Source organism: Salminus brasiliensis, chromosome 22, assembly GCF_030463535.1.
Source record: "Salminus brasiliensis chromosome 22, fSalBra1.hap2, whole genome shotgun sequence".
NCBI lineage: Eukaryota > Metazoa > Chordata > Actinopteri > Characiformes > Bryconidae > Salminus > Salminus brasiliensis.
The window spans coordinates 732,106-758,131 of record NC_132899.1 but is presented as its reverse complement, the minus strand read 5'-3'; the positions used below and the strand labels follow the sequence as shown (position 1 = coordinate 758,131).

At 39.0% G+C, this 26,026-nt stretch overlaps 1 protein-coding gene and 2 pseudogenes across 2 annotated transcripts; 1 reads left to right on the top strand and 2 right to left on the bottom strand.

The window, feature by feature from the left end:
• Positions 1-44: 44 nt before the first annotated feature.
• Positions 45-21,057, bottom strand: LOC140544377 (uncharacterized; annotated as a pseudogene).
• LOC140544214 (uncharacterized) lies at positions 3,642-11,788 on the top strand. Of its 2 annotated transcripts, XM_072667643.1 has the most exons (3): positions 3,642-3,705; positions 4,360-5,159; positions 9,071-11,788. In XM_072667643.1, exons 2-3 carry the CDS (start codon positions 4,492-4,494, stop codon positions 10,209-10,211), a joined length of 1,809 nt encoding a protein of 602 aa, XP_072523744.1. In that variant the 5' UTR covers positions 3,642-3,705; positions 4,360-4,491; the 3' UTR covers positions 10,212-11,788. The 2 variants fall into 2 exon arrangements, with proteins under 2 accessions (XP_072523744.1, XP_072523743.1); XM_072667642.1 differs by lacking the exons at positions 3,642-3,705; positions 4,360-5,159 and adding an exon at positions 7,912-7,935 and having other exon boundaries at positions 8,926-11,788.
• On the bottom strand, positions 19,612-22,983 carry LOC140544376 (E3 SUMO-protein ligase ZBED1-like; annotated as a pseudogene).
• Positions 22,984-26,026: the final 3,043 nt, after the last annotated feature.

Here is a 26,026-nt window from a genome sequence, read left to right as displayed (position 1 = left end):
CGTTTCAAAATGTTTTCCAAGTCAGAAACATGTGTTTGCATAAATATTTTTATTAAACACAGCAGAATCAGATTCAATATTACTTTACTTTACCAAGTGTTACACATCAATGCACACATGTATGACACACAATATAATTAAAAAACAAGTCAAGTAAACAAATTGTTGACAAGTACTAAAAAAGTCATATGAATTCGATACAAAATAGCAAACCAAAAAATGCACTGTGAAAAATTTTCAAACAGAATATGTGGATACGTTCATAGTCATTATTAAAGCCCATGCCCAACACTACATCCATCTGCTCCTTGTGAGTTTACCCTTTAAAAAATAAACGCTACTATTTTAGGTTTACTCTTTAAAGCTTTTACACAAATTACTCTCTGAGTCTCAGCCACTTTCTAACATTAGAAGCAGATAGTACAAAGGATAATAATTAAGTAATTAATTTACCTATGTCTTTGAAGGAAATGCTTTGAAATAATTCTTAGAAAACTGAATAGACACTGTCTAACTGCCTGTTTCTCTTAAACCCTACCCACCAGAAACAGAAACTAACCCAAAGTGTCAACATGAACACGTTTTATATATGGTCTCTAGATAATACATCAACAATTCTTCTATCACTACTAATTAATATTCTATTGACTAAGTGAAAACAGCTTTTTCAGAATATTTAAGACCATTCTCAGAATGGTCAGGGAGTGACCTTAAGTTGGATAATCGTGACGTGCCATCAAATGTCTTCTGACAAGTGTACACACCAATCTGTCCTGAGGCTGCAGAATCAATATTCACTCCATTTGTTTTCTACGGTCAGAGATCAAAGTAGTTAATCTTTTTGGCACAAGAGTTCATTTAGAAAAAACTGAAACATACACACCCTTGCGATGAATAATTAACCTAATTTGGCGAATCTAGCCACTGGGTAAAGAACCAGTAAGTGAAACCTGTGCATTAATGTGTGTGTGTTTTTGGTTGCTGCAGCGACCCTGTAGCTCCAATCATTTACTTTTTTCATTGTCTAATAAAATTACTGTTGCCTAAGGTTTTTTGCAGTGATAAGATGTTTAATGGTGGTTCACAGCCAACATTATATGCACGCCAGTAAATTAACAGTTGACCATTATTCAAAGTCCAGTCCAAGAAGACAATTCTAAGTTCTATGTGCATCTATGCTGTGAAACTTGCTCCTGGCCCTACCTATCAAAAATACTTCCGCATAACATGTAGGTTAATCACTATAACACGTACATACAAATGACATAAAAGACTGACTCTCTTGCAATCTTAACTTCCCTCATTAGAAGATATACGAATTGCAGACATAGTTACAGTTAACAGTGCACAAATACCTATTGCATTGACAATCCCGTATCATGAGCATTCAACTCCTGTTTAATGCACTTGTGCATCTTTAATGTACTTGAATGCCTGAAGCTCCGCCCGCATTCTAAGCAGTGATATGGTTTCTCGCCTGTGTGAATGTACTGATGTCTTTGAAGGACAGTTCGGTCACTAAAGCTCTTTCCACACTCTGAGCACTGATATGGTTTTTCTCCAGTGTGAATGCGAAGGTGTATTTGAAGATGACACTGTTGATTGAAACCTCTGCCACACTCAGAGCAGTAATATGGTTTCTCACCTGTGTGAGTGCGCAGGTGTGTTTGGAGGGCATCTCTGTCTCTATAACTCTTCCCACACTCTGAGCACTCATATGGCTTTTCTCCTGTGTGAATGCGCTGGTGTCGTTGAAGATGGCTCTGTCGATTAAAGCCCTTCCCACACTCTGTGCAGCGATAGGGTTTCTCTCCTGTGTGAGTGCGCTGGTGTCGTTGGAGATTACACTGTACATTAAATCCCTTCCCACACTCCGAACAGTGGTAGGGCTTTTCTCCTGTATGAATGCGATGATGTTGTTGAAGGTGACCCTGTTGAGCAAATTTCTTCCCACACTCCAAGCAGTGGTATGGTTTCTCACCGGTGTGAATGCGTTGATGTGTTTTGACATCACTTCGGTCACGAAAACTCTTCCCACAGTCTGAGCAGTGATACGGTTTTTCTCCTGTGTGAATGCGCTGGTGTTGTTGCAGGTGACTCCGTTGAAAATAACTTTTCCCACACTCTAAGCAGTGAAAACATCTCTCTTTTTCTGTACTTTCCTGCACATGGCTGTAAGTTGTGTTGGTGCACAGAGTATCAGGGAATTCTGGCTCAGTGCAAGGGTTTTCTAGTGATTCAATTTCCTCACATTTAATTTCCCCTGACTTCAACACAGACGTATTCCATGTGAAGGAGTTCCCTGACATACTGGAAGCAGAGGTCAATTTAATATGTGTAGGTAAATGGACACTAAGAGCAGGAAAAGACTTGGAACAGGACATCATTTACATCTAGAGAAGGAAAGAATTAATTAAGAATACACAATCTCAATATAAAATGCTGGAAATATATGACAAAACTACCATTAGATTTATTGTAGAATTAAGATATACACACTTAGACAAGAGTATATGCCCCATATAACAGAAATACAAAAGAAATTTTAAATATCTTGAAATATCTTTGCATGACATCAATAATATTTATGTATGCAACAGTTTGGGCACACTTGATTGATCCTAACTTCAGCTCTGAAAATGCCAGGAAAAAGCCTAGCTAACTAAATTCAATATTCTGTTGATAAACCATATACACAGTTAGTCTGTCGTACATACCAGGATTGAAGTGTCCAGTGAAATAGTGGATTTTTATAGTTTACTTATTTATCTATTTTTATGCCAGCATAACAACGTTGTGCAAGACACATTAGTTAAACTGACAGGAAATAATTCAGTTATATAGGTTATTGGTTAGTGCTAGTGTATCACTAAATGTTTAGGCAAAGCTGCTAGAGCCATGTTTCAGAGGTCGTCCTCTCACTCACATACTGCCATCCTATAACTTAAGCCTCCTAGAAGCCCCAGCCACAAAATCCTAACCCCGCAGGACGCCCGGGTCTCCTGTGTTCTCTCTGAAATCCAAAATATGGTCACTCGACTATAAACCATACTATTAATAGTTGCAGCTAATGCTTTCGTATACTTCGTACTTTCGCAAACGAGCAACATTTAACAGTCTGGAATAATGGAAACCTTTAAAACTAAAATCATTTAGGATGAGAGATACTGTTGAGTGTCTCCAAGTGTCAGTGAAGAACACAACGGGGAACAAGTGCTGAAGTCGTCCTTACCTGCTGTCTGCTGTTCCTCTCCCTCCAGCAGCACAATGGAAACAGGGGGACGGCAGATCACACCACAACCAGCTTCCTCTCAGCAGCAGCTCTGACGAGCACAAGCTGTACTACCGCCCCCACCTGGAACCTGCAGGCTGCGCCTTTGCCGGCTTGTGGAGGTGGGAATGTCTGAGAGTCTGAAATAGTAAAGCTTTCCTTTAGTTTAGATTCAGTCCATTTGACAGGTTAGTATCTGGGGACTGACCCTTCCTGTAGTTAACCTGGGTTTATTTTCCAGGTAGTTCCACAGAATGTAAAAGGAGACGAAGTCTTTACTGAAGGGCCGGCTGATCGCGCAGGCCGCCTGTAGGGGGCGCTAACAGGGGGCGCCAGTCCCAGATGAAGCGGAGAAGCAGATTCCCATCTGACCTACAGTCCACGTCCCTGCGCTTCCGCTGTGTTGTCGGATGGAGAGACACTGAAGGTAGAAGGTAAGGATGTGTTCAGGATTCCTGACTGTTCCTCAGACTGAGGACAAAAGGCCTTTTGTTAAACTAAGTTTAGGATGAAAGTGAAGTGGAAAAGGCAGGAGGAGGGGGGGTATGTGGCTTTCTCTCAGTGATAGAGTAGTATTACAGAGTGAAGGCTGGTGAAGCTGAGACCCAGCAGATCTGCGTCTTCATTAACTTACATGTTCTTCATTCACATACAGCAGCAAGTTAAACAAGGCTATATTCTCCATTAGTTAATTTGTAAAATCTCAATATGTTGTTAAAATGGATAGACTATAGAGAGGAACAGTATGACACTGTTGTGTAGTTGCACAGTTGCAAAGTAAAAGTGACATGTGACTAATAATGTTGTTAATTAGCATTTTACTAATACTATTACTGCATGTTTAATATGTAGTAATTACAGTGCAATTTGTTCAGCAGTGCAGATGCAGTGGCAGAATGAATAAGAAAAAATACTGTTGTCTTGATTTACTGATTAGGGCTGTAAGCCCCTTTTTAAACGTGGTCTAGCTGAACTGCTGGATAGAGAATTTATCACTCAAGGCTTTTCAAAAGGATTTATGATTTATTTGATTTTGTAGATATAATGTGATTTACATTTCTTTGTATTGTTTTCTTTTTCTCCTCCAGAAATGAAAAACACTACTCTAAAGGTCTTCTACTGCTCAGAGTATCCACTTTCGAACACAGTTTAAATTTATCTCCATAATGGTGACCATGAAGAATATGGAACACAACTGAAATCAGGTTACATGTGAGAATATGGCATCCAGAAGAAAGTCCAGTGTTCAGCAGACATCCTCTGAAACTTTCTCCCCCAACACATCTCACAGTCATGTGCAGGAAAGCACAGGACAGAAGAAAAATCACCACTGCTCTGAATGTGGGAAGAGCTTTACCAGACAGAGTCATCTCCAAATACACCAACGCGTTCACACAGGAGAGAGGCCATATCAGTGCTCAGAGTGTGGCAAGCGGTTTTCATTACAGAGTCAACTCTTCGTACACCAGCGTATTCACACTGGAGAAAAACCGTTTCACTGCTCAGAGTGTGGGAAGAGATTTACTCAACTGGCTCATCTTCAACAGCACCAGCGCATTCACACTGGAGAGAAACCATATCACTGCTCAGACTGTGGGAAGAATTTTAATCGACTGAGTAATCTCCAAGTACACCAGCGCATTCACACCGGAGAGAAACCATTTTTGTGCTCAGAGTGTGGGAAGGGTTTTAGAGACAGAGGCGATTTTCAAGTACACCTGCGCATTCATACAGGACAGAGACCCTATCACTGCTCAGAATGTGGGCGGAGTTTTAGAGACAGAGGTGATTTTCAAGTACACCTGCGCATTCACACAGGAGAGAAACCTTATCACTGCTCAGAGTGTGGACGGAGTTTCAGACATTTAAGTACTTTAAAGAGACATAAGTGCACTGCCGGGGAGATGAAAGCTTTTATAATGTGAATAATCAGAATTCCTGATTTGTCAGTATTTTGTAATTGTAACCTGTATTTTGTGATTTTAGTAACCAGGTGGTAATAATGTACAAATTAAGTTCTGCTTGTCTGTTATATAACTTATACATGTCTACATGATTCATGTAGTGGCAAACAGTGGAGAGGAGTAAACCAGAACCTCCAGAATAAATATCAAATCAGCTATAAGCAAGCGGTTATTTCAGTTTTTCTCCAGTTGTATGAAGTATCACAAAAGTGTTTCTACAAGTTAATCACTTTATTTTTTATAATAAATAATTGTACTAAGATACCCCAGTATTGTACACTTATTATGAATTCTTACATTCCTTTGAATGTTTTGTTTTGAATGTTAAACATTTTAATCATAGTAGTGCTTTTCTCTAGACTAGATTTCTTACACTGATATTTTGGGATTGTTTTGGGGTGTAAATATCTGCACTCAAATAACAATTTTGCCCTGCTGCCAATACAATCTGAATTTCCGTTAATGACCTAGCCTTTCCTGGCTTGAGATGCGGAAGAGATAGAAATTATGCAAGAGACGGGGTACCCCAGTACTAGGGTCCCAAGAATCTGTGGTCTTAAAAGTTGATTGCTTGTGTCTGCAAACCTCCAGAAGGGGGCGCTGTTACACATCATTATCAGTTTAGGTTAAAAAAAATTACCTAAAACTAGCACATACGTTACATTATTTAAAAACAGAATTGTTTTGAATTTTGTTTTTGCATTAATGCAGTAGTGTAACATTTTCTTTCTGCAGAAGACAGAAACTCCTTACTTATTTACTTTTGTTAATATCTAGTTTTAGTCTCTCAGTTGATAAGATGTTAACAACTATAAAATAATGATAGTGTAATGATAGTCCCATCCCAAATAGTGAAGTTTTAACTGAAACATGAACATGAATGTGTATCACAAATAGTATGAGGAATTTGCACCCCACTGAACATAATATCTGTACTATATCAGTCATTTCGTTATTGTAGGAGGTGGAAGTACTTGACACATACGCTTATATTAACAGCAAAATTCATAACACCTGTATCAGACCATGCAATACCATTCTCATTTAATGCTTGCACAAGACTTTAATGTTGATATTTTCAATCAAATGAAAGTAAGCAAGTTTTAGTCTGTGTGTCTATTACTAATTATGTAATATGTTTGTAATGTTAGTTTTTTATAGAATTATCCCTTGGCCAGATGCTCTAACAGCTCTTACTTCTCTGTGCACATTAATAGATACACGAATAAACCAAAAAAGGAAAACATAAAAGGGTTTAATTCTGGCATTATGCTAAAAAGGTAACAGCGAGGAGCGGTAGATAATTGCTTGTTTGCTGGTTCTGGAGGGTCATTTGGTTATAGCTAATTACCCATTCTGTCAATCAAACAATTCTCTGTATTTTGTTTACCCTTGTATCAACCCTGAAACCTAACCTAGTGTTAGGTTTAGGTTAAGGTTAGGATTAGGTGCAGGGTTACATTCAATATACAGTCATTTATATTCAGCTTAGATTTCAGTTACATTTAATGCATATTCATTTGAATGTCAGATGAGCATCTGCAATGTAAGTAAAGCGATACCATTTTTTTTAGCTAAAATGTGATACTATGAAGGAAGTGAGAATTAACTCAATAAAGGCAGTGTTACTCTGGACCAATATTGACTTCGAAATTCATTAATTAATTTTTGGAAATTGAACCAGTGTCACTATAGTGTGACAGACCTTATTTGTGTGTGTGTTCTAGGTTCTGGTCCAGGAGATCTTTCACCCTGCAGAGTTTAACTTCAACTCTGATCTAGCACACCTGATGCAGGTAATAAAGGCTTTCAGTGGTACCTGAATATTAGAACCAGGTGCTTTGGATATGAACTTGCAAGTATGATCTGTAGGGCCATGATTGGGCAATATTGTACAAGGTGTTACGCACTATGTCATCTCATCTATTTCTATCATCTATTTCTGGCTTGTTTCTTGTAGATGGTGTACCAAATGTTCTGATCTCCACACTTTTTCTTATTTGTGTGTTTTGTTCTTTTTGGTTCTCTAAAAGTTAATAGCATGCCTAAACCTGTACTCTTATCCACTGTGGATTGTACGGTTTGATTGTAAACATCTTGCATATTTTTAGTCTTGTGATCAGTTCATACTTTAAGTAACTGAGAAGTAGGGAGCCCAATGCTATTTAAGTTCATATTCATCTGTTCATTTGTTAATCTACTAGAAAGGTGTCATATTTTACTTTGGTTTGGTCACGGTAAGGAAGTTTTAACTCTTAGTTAAAGCTAGTTATGCATTTTGTTTGTATTTTGCCTAGTTGGCTCCTGAATTTTAACCCTCTGCTCAATAAACAATAAAAACAAAACACAGAAGTCTTTTCTCTGCTGCAGTCTGACCAGATCAGCCCAAAACAACAGTCCCCAAAAATTAAGAAAAGCTTGTTTCTTGCATAAATGTAGGAGAAGTACAGGTGGGATTGTCATACAAAGCTCCCATTCTACTTGACAAAAGTAATAAATATCCAGAGGGGGCGGGGTCGAAAAAAAGCGTGCAACAAAAATAAACACTCCTAGCGCTGAAGTTCCTGCAGGTTCCAGGTGGGGGCGGTAGTACAGCTTGTGCTCGTCAGAGCTGCTGCTGAGAGGAAGCTGGTTGTGGTGTGATCTGCCGTCCCCCTGTTTCCATTGTGCTGCTGGAGGGAGAGGAACAGCAGACAGCAGGTAAGGACGACTTCAGCACTTGTTCCCCGTTGTGTTCTTCACTGACACTTGGAGACACTCAACAGTATCTCTCATCCTAAATGATTGAACCGTTGCTGTACGAAAGCATGAACAGCAACTATTAATAGTATGATTTACAGTAGGAGTTATTATATTATTATATCTAGCTACTGTTGCAGTTTAATTAAAAAACGTCTCCACTGCTGAGAACTAAGGGCTACATATTTAAATGTAGGATCCATTTATAGTAAACCCCACAGTGAAGTCTAGTTTTCTGCTTAAGGTAAATATAGTTACACATGAAAAGGTAAAATGCCATGAAATCACAAAACCAAAACATGCATTTTATTTTCATGTTTTTTTTTTCACATATCAGTGCTCACATGTATAAATAATGTTTATTTTTTCTGTAAGGGGCTTTCCTTCACAGTTTTGTACAAAAGTAAAATGTTTTTCTTTAATGATTTAACTTATCTAGAACTAACTTAAAAAGCATTACTAGACAATAATCATACTTTGAAACAGCAGCTTCAGGATCATGCTGATGCTCCACTGACTGGATCAGGGAGAAGGGCGTCTCCATCATTCCCACTCCGGGCCGGAGCGCTGCTGCTGCTGCTACTGCACTATGGAGCTTTGGTGGTGGAGCTGCAGGAGGAGAACCTCTCTCCAGAACTGCTGTGTAACGCTGCAGAACCCATAGAGTCATATTAGTGTAAAATCCTGTAGTGTTACTCTACCACCTCAGCCCACATTCTTTTTTACCTTCAGTGCTGCTTCTTGTAAAATGCATGTCTTTACTGCAGTGGAGTAAAAGTGAATGACACTCTAAACCTGTAGGGAGATCCCGAAAGCAACAAAAACCAATTCTCCTCTAGGCTGCTTTAATATGATCTAAAGAAGAACCCCTCCGCACCCTGAATTTGTTATACTTTCATTTCTTTGTATCTTTTTATACTAATATACTTTTGCTTGTTTTCTTCTACTCAGTGTCCACTTACCTCCAGCGTAAATTCACCTCCACAAATTCTACTTAGAAGAATATGCTGGTGTCAAGAGAGATTAAATATGAGAATATGACACCCAGAAGAATAATCAGTGCTCAGCAAATGCCTCCTGACACTCTCTCCAACAGCCATACACAGGAAGGTACAGAAAAGAAGAGAACGCACCAGTGCTCAGAGTGTGGGAAGAGTTTTATTCACCAGTGTGATCTCCAAAGACACCAGCGTGTTCACACAGGAGAGAAACCATATCAGTGTTCAGAATGTGGGAGCTGTTTTACCCAACAAGGTTCTCTACAAGCACATAAACGCATTCACACTGGAGAAAAACCATATTACTGCACAGAGTGTGGGAAGAGTTTTACTAAACAGAGTAGTCTCCAAATACACCAACGCACTCACACAGGAGAGAAGCCCTTTCAGTGCTCAGAGTGTGGGAAGAGCTTTGCTCTGCAGAGCCATCTCCGAAGACACCAGCGTGTTCACACAGGTGAGAAGCCCTTTCAGTGCTCAGAGTGTGGGAAGAGTTTTAATCAGCAAAGTTCTCTCCAACTTCACCAGCGCATTCACACAGGAGAGAGGCCTTACTGCTGCTCAGAGTGTGGGAAGGGTTTTAGACACCGGGGTGATCTCCAAAAACACCAGCGCAGTCACACGGGAGAGAAACCGTATCACTGCTCGGAGTGTGGGAAGAGATTTAGTGGCAAAAGTGGTTTCCAAGCACACCAACGCATTCACACAGGAGAGAGACCTTATCAGTGTTTAGAGTGTGGAAAAAGTTTTACTCAACTATTTCATCTCCAGCAACACCAGCGTATTCACACCGGAGAGAAACCATATCACTGCTCAGAATGTGGGCGAAACTTCAGACATTCCGTTACTTTAAAGGCACACAAGTGCACCACAGGACAGAAACAGTATCATTGTTCAGAATGTGGAAAAGGATTTACTCAACTGGGTGGTCTCCAAAGACATAAGCACATTCACACTGGAGAAAAACCATTTCACTGTTCAGCATGTGGGAAGAGTTTTAATCAACAGAGTAGTCTTCAACTACACCTGCGCCATCACACCGGAGAGAAACCATATCAGTGCTCAGACTGTGGGAAGAGTTTTAGTGATAGAGGTGGTTTACAAGTACATCAGCGCATTCATACAGGAGAGAAACCTTATTCCTGTTCAGAGTGTGGAAAAAGCTTTAGGCATTACAGTACTTTAAAGAGACACTGTGTAAAATGTGCTATAGGGGAGATAAAAACTGTAATAGTTTAATAGGGAACCTAACATGAATGATGAATATTCAAACATTGGATATTCTTCTATGATTTGTATGCCCATGTGATTGTAATGTGTCTTCATGGTAGCAAATGTGTTTTTATACTTTGAGGTGGGTATTAAAAGGAAGAAAATAAACATACCGCTAAAAGATATTAGCCAGTTTCAATTAGTGTTTTGTCCCCCCTCTTGAGTAAAATGACATTTAAAGAATCCTAAGTGTTTCTGCACTGCTGAAATATCCTCATTTGGTAGGTATATTTTAAGACCACAGAGCTAGAATATAATTTTATAACATTTTGACATCTTTGACATACACCTTGAATCTGCTCTGGCTAATTGGGGCTTGATAACTGGAATGGAAGCTTTCTTGTTTTTTTGTTTTTTTTTAAATAATAATAATTAAAAAAATCATATAACCGTAACTTGATAATTTCTTATTAATTTAAGACTACATGATGAATTTGAATTTGTTATTTTCTTTTTTGGGGATGCTGCACAACATTTTAATAAAATTAAACCAATATTATAATCTTCCAGTTGGATGACTTTTCCTGTAAACGACCACCCAAATGTAGTTCAAGAAGTGGAGTTTTCCAGAATAGAGCTAGCATTAAAATGACACTCTTTTGTTACATTTTGTGAAGACCTTTTTAAAATACTGATTGACATACTGACATGATTTAGACCCCAACCACACACATCTGGATACTTTTACTAACCGAGATTTCTGTCTATGTTTTGGGCTCCAGCTTTTCAAAAACATTTTCCAAGGTATATATTTTAAGAGTAAATGGAATGACTGTTCAATTACAGATATGTAATGCTCGATTTCAATTTAGACTTCATAATTTTGTGACTTGCATTAAGTAGAGAGTAATTAATGAGCGTTTAATTTTCTACATTTAAAAAAATATCCTGAAACGTGAACAGGGCCTGATACTGATGGCAACGCTTCTTGTAGCAACACTTTTAAAAGATTAAACAGAGTTTATAAGGGTATAAAGGGTATGTTACTAAGGGGTATATAAAGCATTTGTTACTAAGTTTTTTCAAAATGATGCACGTTTTACCTGTTGCCTGAAGCAATAAAAATCTACCATTACTAGTATGACTGGAAACTGAATAAATTAGCATGGAGATCCTATTCTGTTACTAGTAGTTAAGCAAGCAAAACATTACTGTATTTCCAGTAGGCATAAAAGTAAGCATTGTGCATTTCCTTAATATTTTAAGCAAGCTAACTTTAATTCCCTCTTTTATAGTATCAGTATGAAAATTATACCTGGTCTGAAGTAAGATCAGTTAATCTTCCTCACTTTTCACAGAAACAAAATATTTGATCCTGGACTGACAGATTTTGCCCCAGAGCATTACCAAGCCACCACCATGCTTCACTATAGGCAGGGTGTTTTTAGCATTCTGTCCTAACAATCTTTATTTTTTTTTTTATTATGTCATTAATCATGCTATGATTATGTTAATGTGTGTGTATGCCTATATGAACATTTTTATTTTGTCATTTGTTCTATGATATGTGAGATAATTAAAATATACAAGCTTTGTTAAGTATTAATGGGCATTTGTGAATGTCTGATCATCACAAGCTTGGTTAAGAATCAAAAATGGATTTGTTGGCTAACATTAGCCAACTGCAATAAATGTTATTACAACTAATGTTATACACATACAGCGAAATGGAAGAAGAAAACCCAGAAGACTTAAAAGTCAAAAGTGACTCAAAAGTTACCTTTTCATTGCTGCCTTTGTTTTATATAAGGACTGACAGAATACGATTTTACTCACACTTTTCTATTTACTTGTGTTAATATAAAGTTTATATTAAAAGTTTCTCTCAGCTGTGCCTCGATGCTCTAACCCCTCTCTGCTCCAATCAGCTTCCTCACGCTGCGGGCGAAAAATACTCATTAGCTTCGTAGCTTCGGCAGGACACTAATCCAACAGCGAAACCTAACCATCCCCATAAAACTGTTACTACCCAAAAGGTTAAAAATCACCAAGATATAAACTAATATTTTTTAATAAACTCACCAGTTACCTTTGTGAAATCTTGGAAACAAATATTAGCTAGCTCTAGTTAGTGAGCAAACACTTCAAACTGGAAACACCACAAATCCAGAAACATTGCAAATCACATCGTGTATTTGTTGTAGCTGTCTAGATTAGTAAAAATTACTTTATAAAGTTTACTTACAGATTCCTGTCAGATCTGACTGTTAGCTTGGTTATTAATGTGACAGGGCACTAATTCAGTGGCTAAACACTGTGGGAATAATCTAATTAAATTTATTTTGGTTAAATTGCCATGATATAAACTGTGAAATATATATTTTAATAAGCCTAAACCCTGAAATCAACTTAAGATGAGTATCTAGCGCTAACACTAACAAGCCGAAAACATCACAAAACAGACAGAAGTCACAAAACAGTAAAAAAAAAACTTGTTTACTTTTTTCCTTGAATAAATTATACATATTCATTATGAGCAGTGTGTATTAAATAAAGTTTACCTCAAGATTTCTGCCATGACTCTGGTGAAATTCCCTTAACGGCCCTCAGTGCTGGAGCGGGGGCGTCTATGGAGTTCAAGCCCTGAATGTTTTTTTCTAAAATATTTTTAGTATTTTTAAATGTAATTAGCACTATAAACTTTTGAAACACTTAACAGCAAAATATTAACAGTAATATAAGATTGTATGAAGCAGAATGATCATATTAAAAATTCAAATTTGTGGTAGCTAAATATGGATTTAACAACCTTTTTTAAAGAAATCAACCACAGGCCTCATCCAAATCCCTCACCCAGAGAAAACGATGTGTCGAGTGATTCAGCAGTGAGGGAGGGACCAGTTTAGCCTCATTAAACTGCAGAGGTCCGCTCACTGGGACACCGGCTGACCTGCGTAGAAACTAACTTAAGCAAACTTAACAAACGTAACATGATTGTAGCATAACTTTATGTAATATTAACGACAAAAAGCATTGCCAAAATTGAAAAAATCATTCTGTTTATACATTGCTATTAACTTGTAGCACCTCTGCAAAACCCTGCTGAAAATATCATTTTTGTGTAAATGTGAATATTTTATTACGTGTTTAAAAACAGAATTGTGAAGCGTGCCGTGAATGTACTTAAATATGAATAGATCATTTGTCAAGTATTTTTGTAAGAAAACTCTAGGTACGCTCATTTTATTTTGTTTGTTTATTATTTTGTAAATTAAACAATAATACTATAAAAAACATGAAATAATAAAACAAAAAAATACAGACAATATCCAGTGACTTAGTATATTAATATTCATGACTAATTAAACATGTACAGTAATACTAGCAGTAGTGTTAAAACTGAATAACTGATGAAGTAAGAGCCTACAATCAGGTAAAGCCTACAAGCCTGTCAGGTCCGCTCTGACCCAGTCATGTGGACATAATGATCGGTCTCTTCACAACGTCTCTTCACAGCCCAACGCCCCCGGGCTCTGTGATTCACACGCCCCATTATATATCCTTCTGCAAGTGGGGCATGAAATTTATATAGTCATATAAACATTTCAGATTATATATTAAACCTGTACATTTAAAAATGTTTTTAAACCAGCACAATAAAGTAGTGAGTGTACAATGTGTGCATGTATATATAGTATGTTAACGTGTAAACATCCAGTGTTTCTATTGTGTAAATATGTTCTTTTTACTACCGTGAGGACAATGTACAAAGTTTTTCACTCACCATTACACCTGTGTAATGTGACGTGACAATAAACGTGATCTGATTTAACAACTTAAAAATGTATTTAGTCCAAAACAGACCTGATATTTTTAACCAAATGTTTGTTTGTAAAAAAGAAAAATTCCATCCACCTCCCCAATTCTTCCTGAAAATGCCATGTCATACAATTATGGTATAAAACTTATATGAAAACACAGTCAAAAGGGATTAAATTTTTTTTATTGTGTACAATAAAAAGATATATTTTGAGAAACATCAGTTAATGTAAATAATAGAAAAAACACTGTTTTTCCTGCTCAAACACTTTAAAGTAAAAAATAATTACAATTACCAAAATGTTTTTTATGCTGTAAATACTGCATATGGCGCTCTTCTTCCAAATAAGAGATCCTGCTCCTAAAACTATATACAGTATGTCATGTATTACACCGTACTCATCACTACAATAAAGTTACTGAAGAATTTGCTTCAGCGAAAGGTTGCCATACATGTATTTACAGCACTTATCATACAATCTTAACCCGAGTCATTTAGAGAAGTGCCTAATAATTCATAATTATTAGCCTACAAAATCAGCTTAACCCAAAAACAGATAAATGACCGTTAATCTAAGTACTGCTAAAACAAAAATTAAATTATGTTATTTTTTGTTAGACATCGCTGTGTCATGGGTTTTCATCCTTCGTACATTTGTGTTTTTTTAAAGTGTTTAAATGCCTAAAACTCCTCCCACACTCAGAGCAGTAATACGGTTTCTCCCCAGTGTGAATGCGCTGGTGTAGATGGAGAGTACTCTGTACATTAAAACTCTTCCCACACTCTGAGCACTCGTACGGTTTCTCTCCTGTGTGAATTCGCTGGTGCCTTTGCAGATGACTCTGTTGGTTAAAACTCTTCCCGCACTCTGAGCACCGATACGGTTTCTCTCCTGTATGAATCCACTGATGTCGTTGAAGGTGACCCTGTTGAGCAAAAAACTTCCCACACTCTGAGCAATTATATGGTTTCTCTCCTGTGTGAATACGAATGTGTTTTTTGAGAGTACCGAGTTCATTAAAGCTCTTTCCACACTCAAAGCAGTAATACGGTTTCTCCCCTGTATGAAGACGCTGGTGTACTTTGAGATGGCCTTGTTGAATATAACTCTTCCCACACTCTGAGCAGAGGTGAGCTCTGTCCTTTCCTGTGCTTTCCTGCACATGGCTACAAGATGAACCCGTGGAGAACATCACAGGTGGTGTTTGCTGAGCATTGGATGGCATGTTCTCACATTTGATCACTCTGGATTTCAAACGTGTGATGTGTTCCTCTTGGAGGCATCTCCTGGTGTGCTGGAACTGTATACCAAAATAGAAAGCAAGTGCATAAGAAGACATGAAGTAGACATAGTAGATGTTCAGTTAGTTCCCAATCAAATAAAAACATAACCTGGGCTACATATAAAAATAGATTGTGAATACAAGTCTGGCCCTGTTTATACCTGGTAATACCATCCATCTCAAACGTTCTAATCACAATTAAACAGAGACATAAAAAGCGGTCAATACCTGCAATCTTTGGGCACCATGTGTAACTGGATTTTATTACTGGAAGTTTCGTACACATTTACAGTTTCCAAAAAATGTCCCAGTAGTCCTACTTTTCATAAACATAAAAGCTGTTCAGATTAAAATAATATAAGTAATTAAAATAAATGGACATTGCCTCTTATTTGTTGCAATATTGCCTATTTAAAATATGCTGCATGCTGAAATTCAGCCCTTTAACTATCATTCCAGCCTTATGAAAAAGTGAAAGACGACATTCTGAAGGAGATAAACAATGTCTCTTTTTACTCTACCCCTACAGATATGTGGTCTAGTTTAAATACTACCCCATACACAAGCTTGACCATACATTACATATACTGCTGACTAGACAGTCACTATATTACAATTCCAGTGTCTGAATGTTCTTAATAATTAAAAGTTTAAAGCTCTTTAAAAGCTGTAACTGTATTATCATTTTATCATATTATCATTACACCAGTGGCTTAAAATGACAACAATATCCATTCATCTACATATATGTTCCTTCCTGGTCAGAGTCACAGTGGGCCTATCTGGAATCCTTGGGCACAACACAGGAATAAAGGGAAAAATTGCCATTCAACAACAATAGTGTATCCATTATCTCTGGAACAATATATTGTTTATGAAAATTGTTATTGTGAAAGTCCTAACTGTATGTAGGTCAACCCACAAATCAGGGGTGTCCACTCTTGGTCCTGGGGAGTCAGCCATCATTGGAACTTAAGATCCAACACACACGGTTCTAATTTTCAGAAACCACTAATTGAATTTTCATTATGCGAATGACGTGCTAGAATTGGACTGGTGCTAAACTATTCAAGATGGTAGACCTCCAGGACCAGGATTGGTCACCCCATGATTTTAAAGTTAATATTTTTGCCATGCAGGCACTGGTGAAAAACAGCACTAAGTCAAGCTGAAAAGGAATTAGTTCCAAAAAGGATAAAGCTAAATGCATTAGTGCTGTTAGTGATCTAATAGTAGTCCTTTACAGCATACACCCTAAAGATCAACCAGCTGACCTTCAACTACAACATCTATTCCACATCTACTTTACCAGATCCTTTAAAACATATTTTTTAAAACTGCAAACAAAACTCAAACATGATCAATAACAGCACAGGACAGACTGAGGACCTAATGCATGCAGCCTCTGTACTGGCTGACAGATCTTACATCCTTTTGAAAAGCTACTCATCTCTCCTACCATATGTGTAAGGTTGTGTAAGGCAGTGTAAACAGTGCTGGACAGGTCTTTACCTTCAGCAGTGCAGCTCCTTTCCTTTCCCCCCAACAGCACTGTGGAATGCTGATCTTCTTCTCCACTTATGTGGTTTGGAGAACCACAGCTACAGAATTAGCGCCCCCACCTGGGCAACAGGGGCTTCACACTGGAGCCAGGGGTTAAATTGTACCCCTCTCCACATTGTTTCTGGCCTTCAGTTATGATATAAAATGATATGATATAAAAAAAAACAACTTTAAGTAAGATATTATGAACAAACAACAAAAAAAAATATTTTTATTACACAAATGTTTTGGAATGACAGCAAAACTACCACTCAGTCAAACTGGAGTAAACAACTGTCCTGCTCAGACACACCTCCTTAACCTGGTAATTATCAATGCTGGATTTCCCAAAAGCATCTTAGCACAAATATTATTCTTAATGGTGAAGCAGGGATCACACTGAACACTCTTTCTCTACCAGTCTTACAAATATGCCTTTTGGAAACAAGACCCAGAAGTGTTAAATCAGGTGTTTGAGGAGCAACAAATTGTGCTGCAATGGTCTTTAGTGCCAAAGGGGGTACCTCTGGTGTACAGGTCCTGCTGGACCAGCAGGTTAAATGAGGAGGTCTTGAAAACAGAGGAGCAGAGGACAGGACAGGACAGGACAGGACAGGACATGGTATTAACACTCTCGCCCCATATCTGTCTCACGTGGATACTGGTTACATCCAAACACATTCAGATGTCGATATTCAAAATGGGACATCATCTAGAAATCTTCAGTTTTCGAAAACTTCAAATTTGTTTTGAAACAACTGAGCAAAAATAGTAAACTTGCCAATATTACACACCATGCCCTTCTTTTTAAATGATGTGCTGCCATCCCCCAAAATGCACTGCAAATCTGTACTAAAGATCAAAGTTAATTCCAATGTTCAACAAAGTTTATAATCAAATCACACATTAAGAGTCTAGATGATTTTCTAAAACTGTATTTTATTTATTCAGTTTTAAGAGATTCAGAGATGATCAAATATTTCACTTCTAAAACAGCAAAGCTCACTTTAGCACAAGTTATCTTAATTTGTTGACCACAGTCACTTTCATTAGACATGATTAAACTCTACAATTGTAAGATATTTGGAGCCAGCCTTTTCCTAAATGAACGATTGGATCTTATGTGTATAATTTTAAGGTTCTGCTAATCAGTTAAAACACAAAAAATGAAAAAATAAAATACATAAAAACTATCCACATCATTGTTAAACTTCATATCCAGTAAGCCAATTAATGTAGGCTGTTGTGGTTGGAGACCATCATATTGTAGATGGTCAGGTTACCTTGCTACTTAAAGCTACATATCATTTGCTAACTGATATCAGCTAGATAATCACAACTTAAGTATTGATTTCTAAAGAAACAATACAGCTAGCTTGTTCTGCTTTGTAGAGGATTTAGCTAACCTATAGTGACATGTAAAAGTTTGGGCACCCCTAGTGTAGAAAGAAACCCTTTTTTCTAACTTTAATAGTTTCAGTTCCAAAATAACAACAGAAGGAAATGAAACTTAAATTTGGGCACCCTGCACGCTCAGTACTTGGTAACGCCCCCTTTTGGTGAATATCACAGCACACACATCAGTACTAGGTTCAGTGTCTGCGCTGCACTGTCCTGTCTGATTACTGTGTCTAATGTCTGAATTTATTGTATTAATTGGATTTTTCTGATTCTGTTCAACACTGCGTAGAGGAGCATAATTCTGCACGGGGTACCTGTACCTGGACAAGAAAAGCCTTGCTGTCTTGACTAGCTGAGGAAACAGCTACCTAAATAAAACCCAGCTATCTTCTTATAGTCTTCTCCTGCTTTGTGGGCATCAGTTACGTTAATATACTACATGAGTGCTCAGCAGCTGCTTAGAGGAGCCTGCGGCTGCTGACTGTTAGAACAAGGTTTGAGAAGTGAAAGCTTTTAGAAAGCGTTCTAATGTGTATCGCCTGCCTTTTCTGACATTGACTGCGAATAAGATAATTACAACTTAACTGAGGCCTGAAATCTGAGATTTAAATCCTTTGTGGAAAGGTTATGTTTACATGACATTTTTTTAAATAATGTAAATGTGAAGATGTTTATTGTTAAATAAACCATATTTGACCATAATTAACCGTGTACTAACCGTGGACTTAATTCCTTCACCAGTTAAACCCGTTGATAATGTGTCATAAGTTTTCACTCTTTACACATTTATGTAACTTTAAAGTGTTTGAATGCCTGAAGTTCCTCCCACACTCTGAGCAGTGATGTGGTTTCTCTCCTGTGTGAATGCGATGGTGTCGTTGGAGATGGCCCAGGATGGTAAATCTCCTTCCACACTCAGAGCACTGGTACGGCCTCTCTCCAGTGTGAACACGCTGGTGTGCTTGGAGAGTGCCTACTTCATTAAATCTCTTCCCGCACTCCAAACACTGGAAAGGTTTCTCTCCAGTGTGAAGGCGCTGGTGTGTATGGAAATGACCTCGCTGAGTAAAGCTCTTCCCACACTCTGAGCAGTGGTACGGTCTCTCTCCTGTGTGAATACGCTGGTGGGTGAGGAGGTGACAACGTTCAATAAAACTCTTCCCACACTCTGAGCAGTAGTGGGGTCTCTTTCTTGCTGGACGTTTCTTTAGCGTTTTGTGAGATGTGTCAGTGTGGAGAGTACTAGGACATCCTTGTTGAGTACTTGAGTCCATATTCCCAGATTCAGACAGTTTCCCGGATTTCAGCAGTGTGATGGCTTCCTCTTGGTGGCTCCTGGTGTGTTTATGGGGGTAAGTTTAACGGTGTAGTGGATTGAAGACTAGGAGCAGGAGAAGACTGAGAGCACAAGCTTATTCATTCCTGAAGAGGAAAAAGCAAAACATGGAGTTTAACAGTGAGACAGAAAGTAAGACATGAAACATTTGAACTGTATTCAAGCTGCAATCAGTGTTAAAACATTTTTGGGTTGATCCACATTCAGAGTTGGAGCTCATATAAAAATACTGTTAGAAAAAGTATTGCTATTACCAGCATCTCTGTTTATATAACAATGCTGGCCACACAGTTTGTTAAAAGTTTCTACTTCAGGCTAAGAGTTCACAATAACAACAAGTCACAAACAGACAAGAAAACCAGAGAGTTTAACTTTCTCAGCATGTGTGAGGAGCTGGAGAGCGAGCTGCAGGTTGGACAGTAATATTTTAATATATAGAAGAAAATGCCCATGTTGAAACAAACAGAGACACTGGATGAAGATTCAATCAATGTCATTTTTAATTTGAAATGCATGGAAGCTTCTCTGATTGCCAGGAGTGTATAGGCCATCTTTATACCCCCACTCAGACATACATTTCATTCCCTTATAAGGCAATAGGCAGAATGCATGGACACATGCTACCCATTAAACCTAAATCGTGTTGTGGAATGTGAAGCTTTGGGCCCTGAAGGCTCACAAGAGCTTCTGTTGGAGGGATGGAAAAGCCTTACATTACTTCTGTTGTTGCAAAAATAATACTTTGTACAGATATATGTACTGATAGTTATATTAAATTAATCTATTTATTCACACAGATGCATTCTGTATGGAAGACCCCATCTGTACTCATTTTAGTCCTGTCCTGATTCTCATCTCCATGTTTTTTGGGAAACGAAAATTAAGATCAGACTTTTAACCCAGGTTCTAAACTCATTGTATGTCACAGCATTGGTATCATTATGATCATCTTACATCATCTACAGTTTATGTACATGTTGAAATATTTACCCAATCCCTTATTCTTCTGAGATTTCTGTATGAGATATGTCTCTCCTCTTCCTTCATCTCCTGCTGTAGTAAATAAAGTTAAAGTCTGCGTTTCCCCAACCTCCCATACTGCCCCCAAACACAAACAGCCCTGAGAGGTGCAGCTCCAACAGCTCCATCACCTCCATCACCTCCATTTAACGGACTGCTCGCGACACTCTCTATGTTTGAGTGATGGATCGCCTTTGTCTGATTGTCTAAAGAGAGCGAGCGCTTGTGAGTGTGTGTGTGTGTGTGTGTGTGTGTGTGAGTGTGTGTGTGTGTGTGTGTGTGTGTGAGTGTGTGTCATTTACGACAACATGACCCAGTGTGAAGAACTGATGTCGCGCGCGAGATGCTCTCCGTTATAGAAAGCTGTGTTAAGGCAGGGTGGACAGGGTGGACAGGGTGGACAGGTGTTGACCAGGTCTCTACCTTCAGCAATGGAGCTCCACTTCCTCCTCTGTAGTCTGCTGATCTCCTTCTCCGCTTCATTGAGATTGCAGGGCCATTGTTATGAAACCAGCGCCCCCATCTGGCTTCGTATTGAAACCACATTGTCACGGAGCTGGGAGCGCTATTTAGAATTCCACCTGTATTCCGGCAAAGCCCGCCTCCTGATCTATGATTGGGCAGGAAGCTCGACAGAAGACAGGAGCAGTAGAAAGTCAGCAGTATTGTATTCAGGCTCAGACCCTGGCATATATTTTCATTTGAGTTTAATGGTTTAGCTGGTCTACCAGTAACAACTTTCCCAGACCAGTAAACCAGCATGGCCAGCCTGACACCAGCGTAGTATAGTTACTCATGCTAATAGACCAGCTGTGCATCAAAAAAGAAAAAATACATACAGGAGTTAAACCAGTGATCCATCCCTTTAACTAGCGGTCACCATATGCAATTATTGGGACACTGCTCATTCACGGTTTCTTCTGAAATCAAGAGTATTAGAAGGAGTGTCTCCTGCTTCTGTGGGAGTAACTGTCTCTACTGTCCAGAGAAGAAGACTTTCTACTAGATTTTGGAGGAGGAGCATTGCTGAGAGGTCAGGATGTTGGACGATCACCTCCCCAACATAGTGTACCTATCTATCTAACAGGGACTTATACTACAGCCCAGTTAGAAAAACAAATACTAAAAATACTAAAAATAAGCTCAGACAAATACAAATACACAATTTCTTACTTGTCCGATTGTTACAACATGACAAAATCCTTACTTTCTGGACCTGGATTTGCCATCGCTGGCCGGCTGTTGGAGAGATGATCATTTCTCTGCAGATTATATTTTCTATAATAAATGTAATGAGTAGAAAACGTCTTAAGTTAAATGAAGACTAAAGGCAAAAGTGTTGGAAAGCTGTACTGTTGAGCTGAAGATACAGTACTCTGCTTCTCTGTAGAACAGTTCCCATTCAGAAACAGCATCATGTTTAAAAGTTCTGGCTCCAGGACGCTTCGGCTGTGATTTCTGCACGTCAAAAGCGCCGTCCAGAGGAATGGCCGTGGAAACGATGTTGAGGTGCTTGCGGGCAACGCTGCTCAGTTTTTTTATAGTTGAATCTCCAGAAGCTTAGAGGATTCCCCTTACTTGGAAGTGGATTCATTTATATGCATTTTTCTAAAATGCTACTCAAATGTGTCTTGCTGTGAGAGGCTGTGGCTTTCAGATTAATCTCAGAGAAGAACCATGGCTTGAAACTCAGTGATTCTGGCTTCAGACAGAGCAATCTGTTTATATCTATCAAGAGCTGTGCTCATGGTCAGCCAGGATGTGGGTTTAAACTGGTCAGAACCAAGATGTCTGACCAGTAACTGGACCACTTTGTTGTCATTCTGCTTTTTCAGATTCCATACATGGTATGATTTTGGAAACGGAGCACTGCTGATCTTTTGTCATTGCTTCTGTGACTTCCTTCAAGGGCTGGAGAGCATCCACAACTTTCTGCACAATACTTCCGTCTTCTCTCTTCAGCAGGAGATCAAGCCTGTCCATGTCCAAGAGAACTTTACGTAAAGCTTCTTGCTGCTCTGAGATTCTCTTCAGCATGGTCAGTGTTGAAAGCCACGACACTCTATTAGCAGAGGATAGAGTGTTCTGAGGAAAATTCAGCTCAATCTGAGCCTCCCTGAGTTTCTTCACTGCTTCTACATTGTGGCAGAAAAACTTTACAACTTCAGAACATCGCCCCAACACCTTCTTTACATTGGCGTTTTTCATGATCTGCCTGAACACTTTGTCCAGAGTTTTGGCAAAACAAGAGAAATGCTCCCACCCAACTTCTTTCACAGCCTTTTCCAGCTTATTTGCGTTAGTTACCACAACGTGCACCTTCTTCTCAATACCCCATGTGTGAGCTATTTTCACTAATTGCTTGATGGTATCATCACTGGAACAATGCTCAGGAATTAGAGCGGTTCACCACCTTTGCTATGAAGCCCCTAAAAATTGCCATTCACCAGCTGAGATCATCTTAAAGGAGCTGGAGCAGTTTTGCCTTGAGGAATGGGCAAAAATCCCAGTGGCAAGATGTGGCAAGCTCATAAAGACTTGCAGCTGTAATGGCCACAAAAGCTGGCTCTACAAAGCACTGACTTTAGGAGGGTAAATAGTCCTGCACACTGAAGGTTTCTGTTATTTTGTCCTATTTGTTATTCGCTTCACAATGAAACCTGGAACCCTTCAATATTAAGTCAGTAATCTAACTGTTAAAAACATAATTACTATATTTAGAAGCTTAAACAAATACTGAACTACTCACTGATGTAGACTGTCCTCGTAGTCATCACGATGAGCTCAGTTTGGTCAGGATTACTTTAATGGTTCAGATTATAAATATAAATAATAAAGTTACTAAGTGAACTTTAAAATAATTGGTTTGTGATTTCTGATCATTTAAATAAAAAGAGAGACTGAAAGTGTGTCTGCAGGTGTGTGAGTGTGTGTCTGTAGTAAATTTCTGTGGGTGTGTCCTTACCTGCACATTCACTTTCATTTTAGAAGTGTGAACTGCAGTGTTATATTATGAGGCAGTATAACATTTTGAGGTTCAGTCGGTAAGACCAGAGCAGTGCTCCTCTGTATCATCTGAGGTTCTACACAAAATAAGCAAGGATAGTAAATACATTTTAGTAAAAGAAAATGAAGCTTTTTAAGACCTGTTAATAATTTCTGTTATCAGCTGCTGATTCCTGAATCCATCACTGTACTGAAATCTCCATCTAATCTCAAAAGATTGATGGTGGAGCTGTTTCTCCTGCATCAGCATGGTGTGTCTGCTGAAACGCTGCTGTATATAATAGCTGTGGTTAGATCTAGAGGTTAGAGTGGGATTGGGAAGGTAGATTGGAACTGGAAGGTCACTGGTTTGATCCCCTGAACTGGCAGGAAGTAATGGGTGGGTGGGGAGAGTGAAGGAACAGCACCTTCTCCACCTTTTATATTCACAGCTATTTGAGCAAGATACCTAACCTTAACCAGTGCTGAGTTGACTGCCCACCTCTCTGGGTGTGTGTGCTCTCACTGCCCTAATTCACTAGTGTGAGCTCTCACCGCCACAGATAGGCTGTTCTAGCACTCCGTACTTGATGGCAATGGTCAAAAGCTGATCTGCACCAAGAGCCCTTCCAGCTTCAAGTACGGCTCGGCTCGACCCGCCATCCTTTAAGATCCACGGAAGACGAGCGTCCAGACTTTTTACTGTCCTGCACCGAAGTGGTGGAACGAACTTCCCCTGGATGTCCGAACAGCAGAGTCCAACGCTCGCTGTCCTCAAACCCAGACTGAAGACCCTCCTCTTCTGAGAGTACTCAGTGTACAGAGTGTAGAGTGTGTGGAGGATTGGGTCTCCAGACTGACTTCTGTATTTAGTAGAGTCTAAGATTAGAGGATCTTCTGGATTCTAGTCTGTATAAACTAGACAAGAGTGTTTTCTGAGTGACAGTGAAGCTCTTCTGTGAGTCGCTTTGGAGAAGAACATCTGATAAAGGCCATTAATATGACTGTAAATGTACTGCATGAAGGAAAAACTGTGTGTGATGTCAAGGTTTGAACACCAGAAGGCACCACAGTTCTGCACCGCGCCTGTCTGCTGGACACACTGCTCTCTCTCTCTCTCTCTCAATCACTCACAGTTACAGAGTTTAAATCAGGTGTGAAACTGACCCACTCTGATTCCTTTACAGTGGAGGTGAATGGATCCAGACGTCGGTCTCCATGACTACAACACAGATACAGCCCACAAACCCACCATAAAAGCTACACGTGTCTTCTGATTGGTATCCCAGTATTTGTGCCCATATACAGTATCAATGACTTTGTTTACATCCTGACTGTTGAACTATGGAGACATGTTCAGCTGTAATCCTGATGTGGAAGCTGGTCCGGTCAGGCTGGGAGAGTTGATGAAGCAGCAGTGTGAGGAATTACACACTGGGGTGAGGAGCCACACTCAGCTCTGAGCTGGTTGTAGGATGAAGCAGTCAGTGAGGAACGTCCTGCAGATCTATTTCTGACAGTCTTTCCTACGTCACTGGTTTATCTCCCAGATCTTTCCCTGTATGATCCTCATCCCAGCAACGGTGGTGAATCCAGGTCCAGAAAGTAAAAATGCGGGGAGCTCTGCTGCAGCTAAGCCATTAAGGTTCTGCAGTCACAAAAAGTCCATTTTCAAATACAGTTCTTCATGGAACCAAATGTGGTTCTACTATGGCATCACTTGAGCTAACGTGTCAATCTGGTACTTCCACCAAAATCCCTAATATAAATGTAAAAAAGTATATAAATATTAAAAGTATTATAAGTAGCATAGAATAATTTAATACATATTAAATATATATTAAATATACTAATATATTCCATTTAAATATTGTATTACAGTATAATTCATTACTAAATGTGTTTTATTATAGCTGTGTAATTTGTTATTACAGGCAAAGTCTTAACAGGTAAAACTGAACAGAATTCCCTATAAGATATTGTTAAAACCGGGAACATTTTACAAACATGGTCAGTGTAGTGAGTGGGAAACAACACCTACTTGTGGCAGACGAGAGTTTAGTCCACGGCTGGGCGAGCACTCCCCTCTACATTTTTAAGAGTTATTGGATAAGATCCCTTTTTTTAATATACATTTTGTTTGGAATTTTACCGCAGCTCCCCCTAGCACTAGCAATGCTCCCAACGCTAGGAGGGTCAGGGCTGAACACACGTCTCCTCTGATGTAAAGTCAGACATCGCCTCTTTTCTAACTGCCACTGATGCAGCATCACCAGGCAGTCGTCTCGCTTGAAGGAAAGTGCCGGGTCCCCGCTCCACCACACCAGACGCCTGTGTTGACCAATATCGCTTAAAGACTGATGGGGGGAGAGAGCATTATCTACCCACCTGGAGAAATCACGGCCATCTGAGCTCTCTGGTGGCAACGTTCTTGAGTTAAAGTTCTTTCTAACTC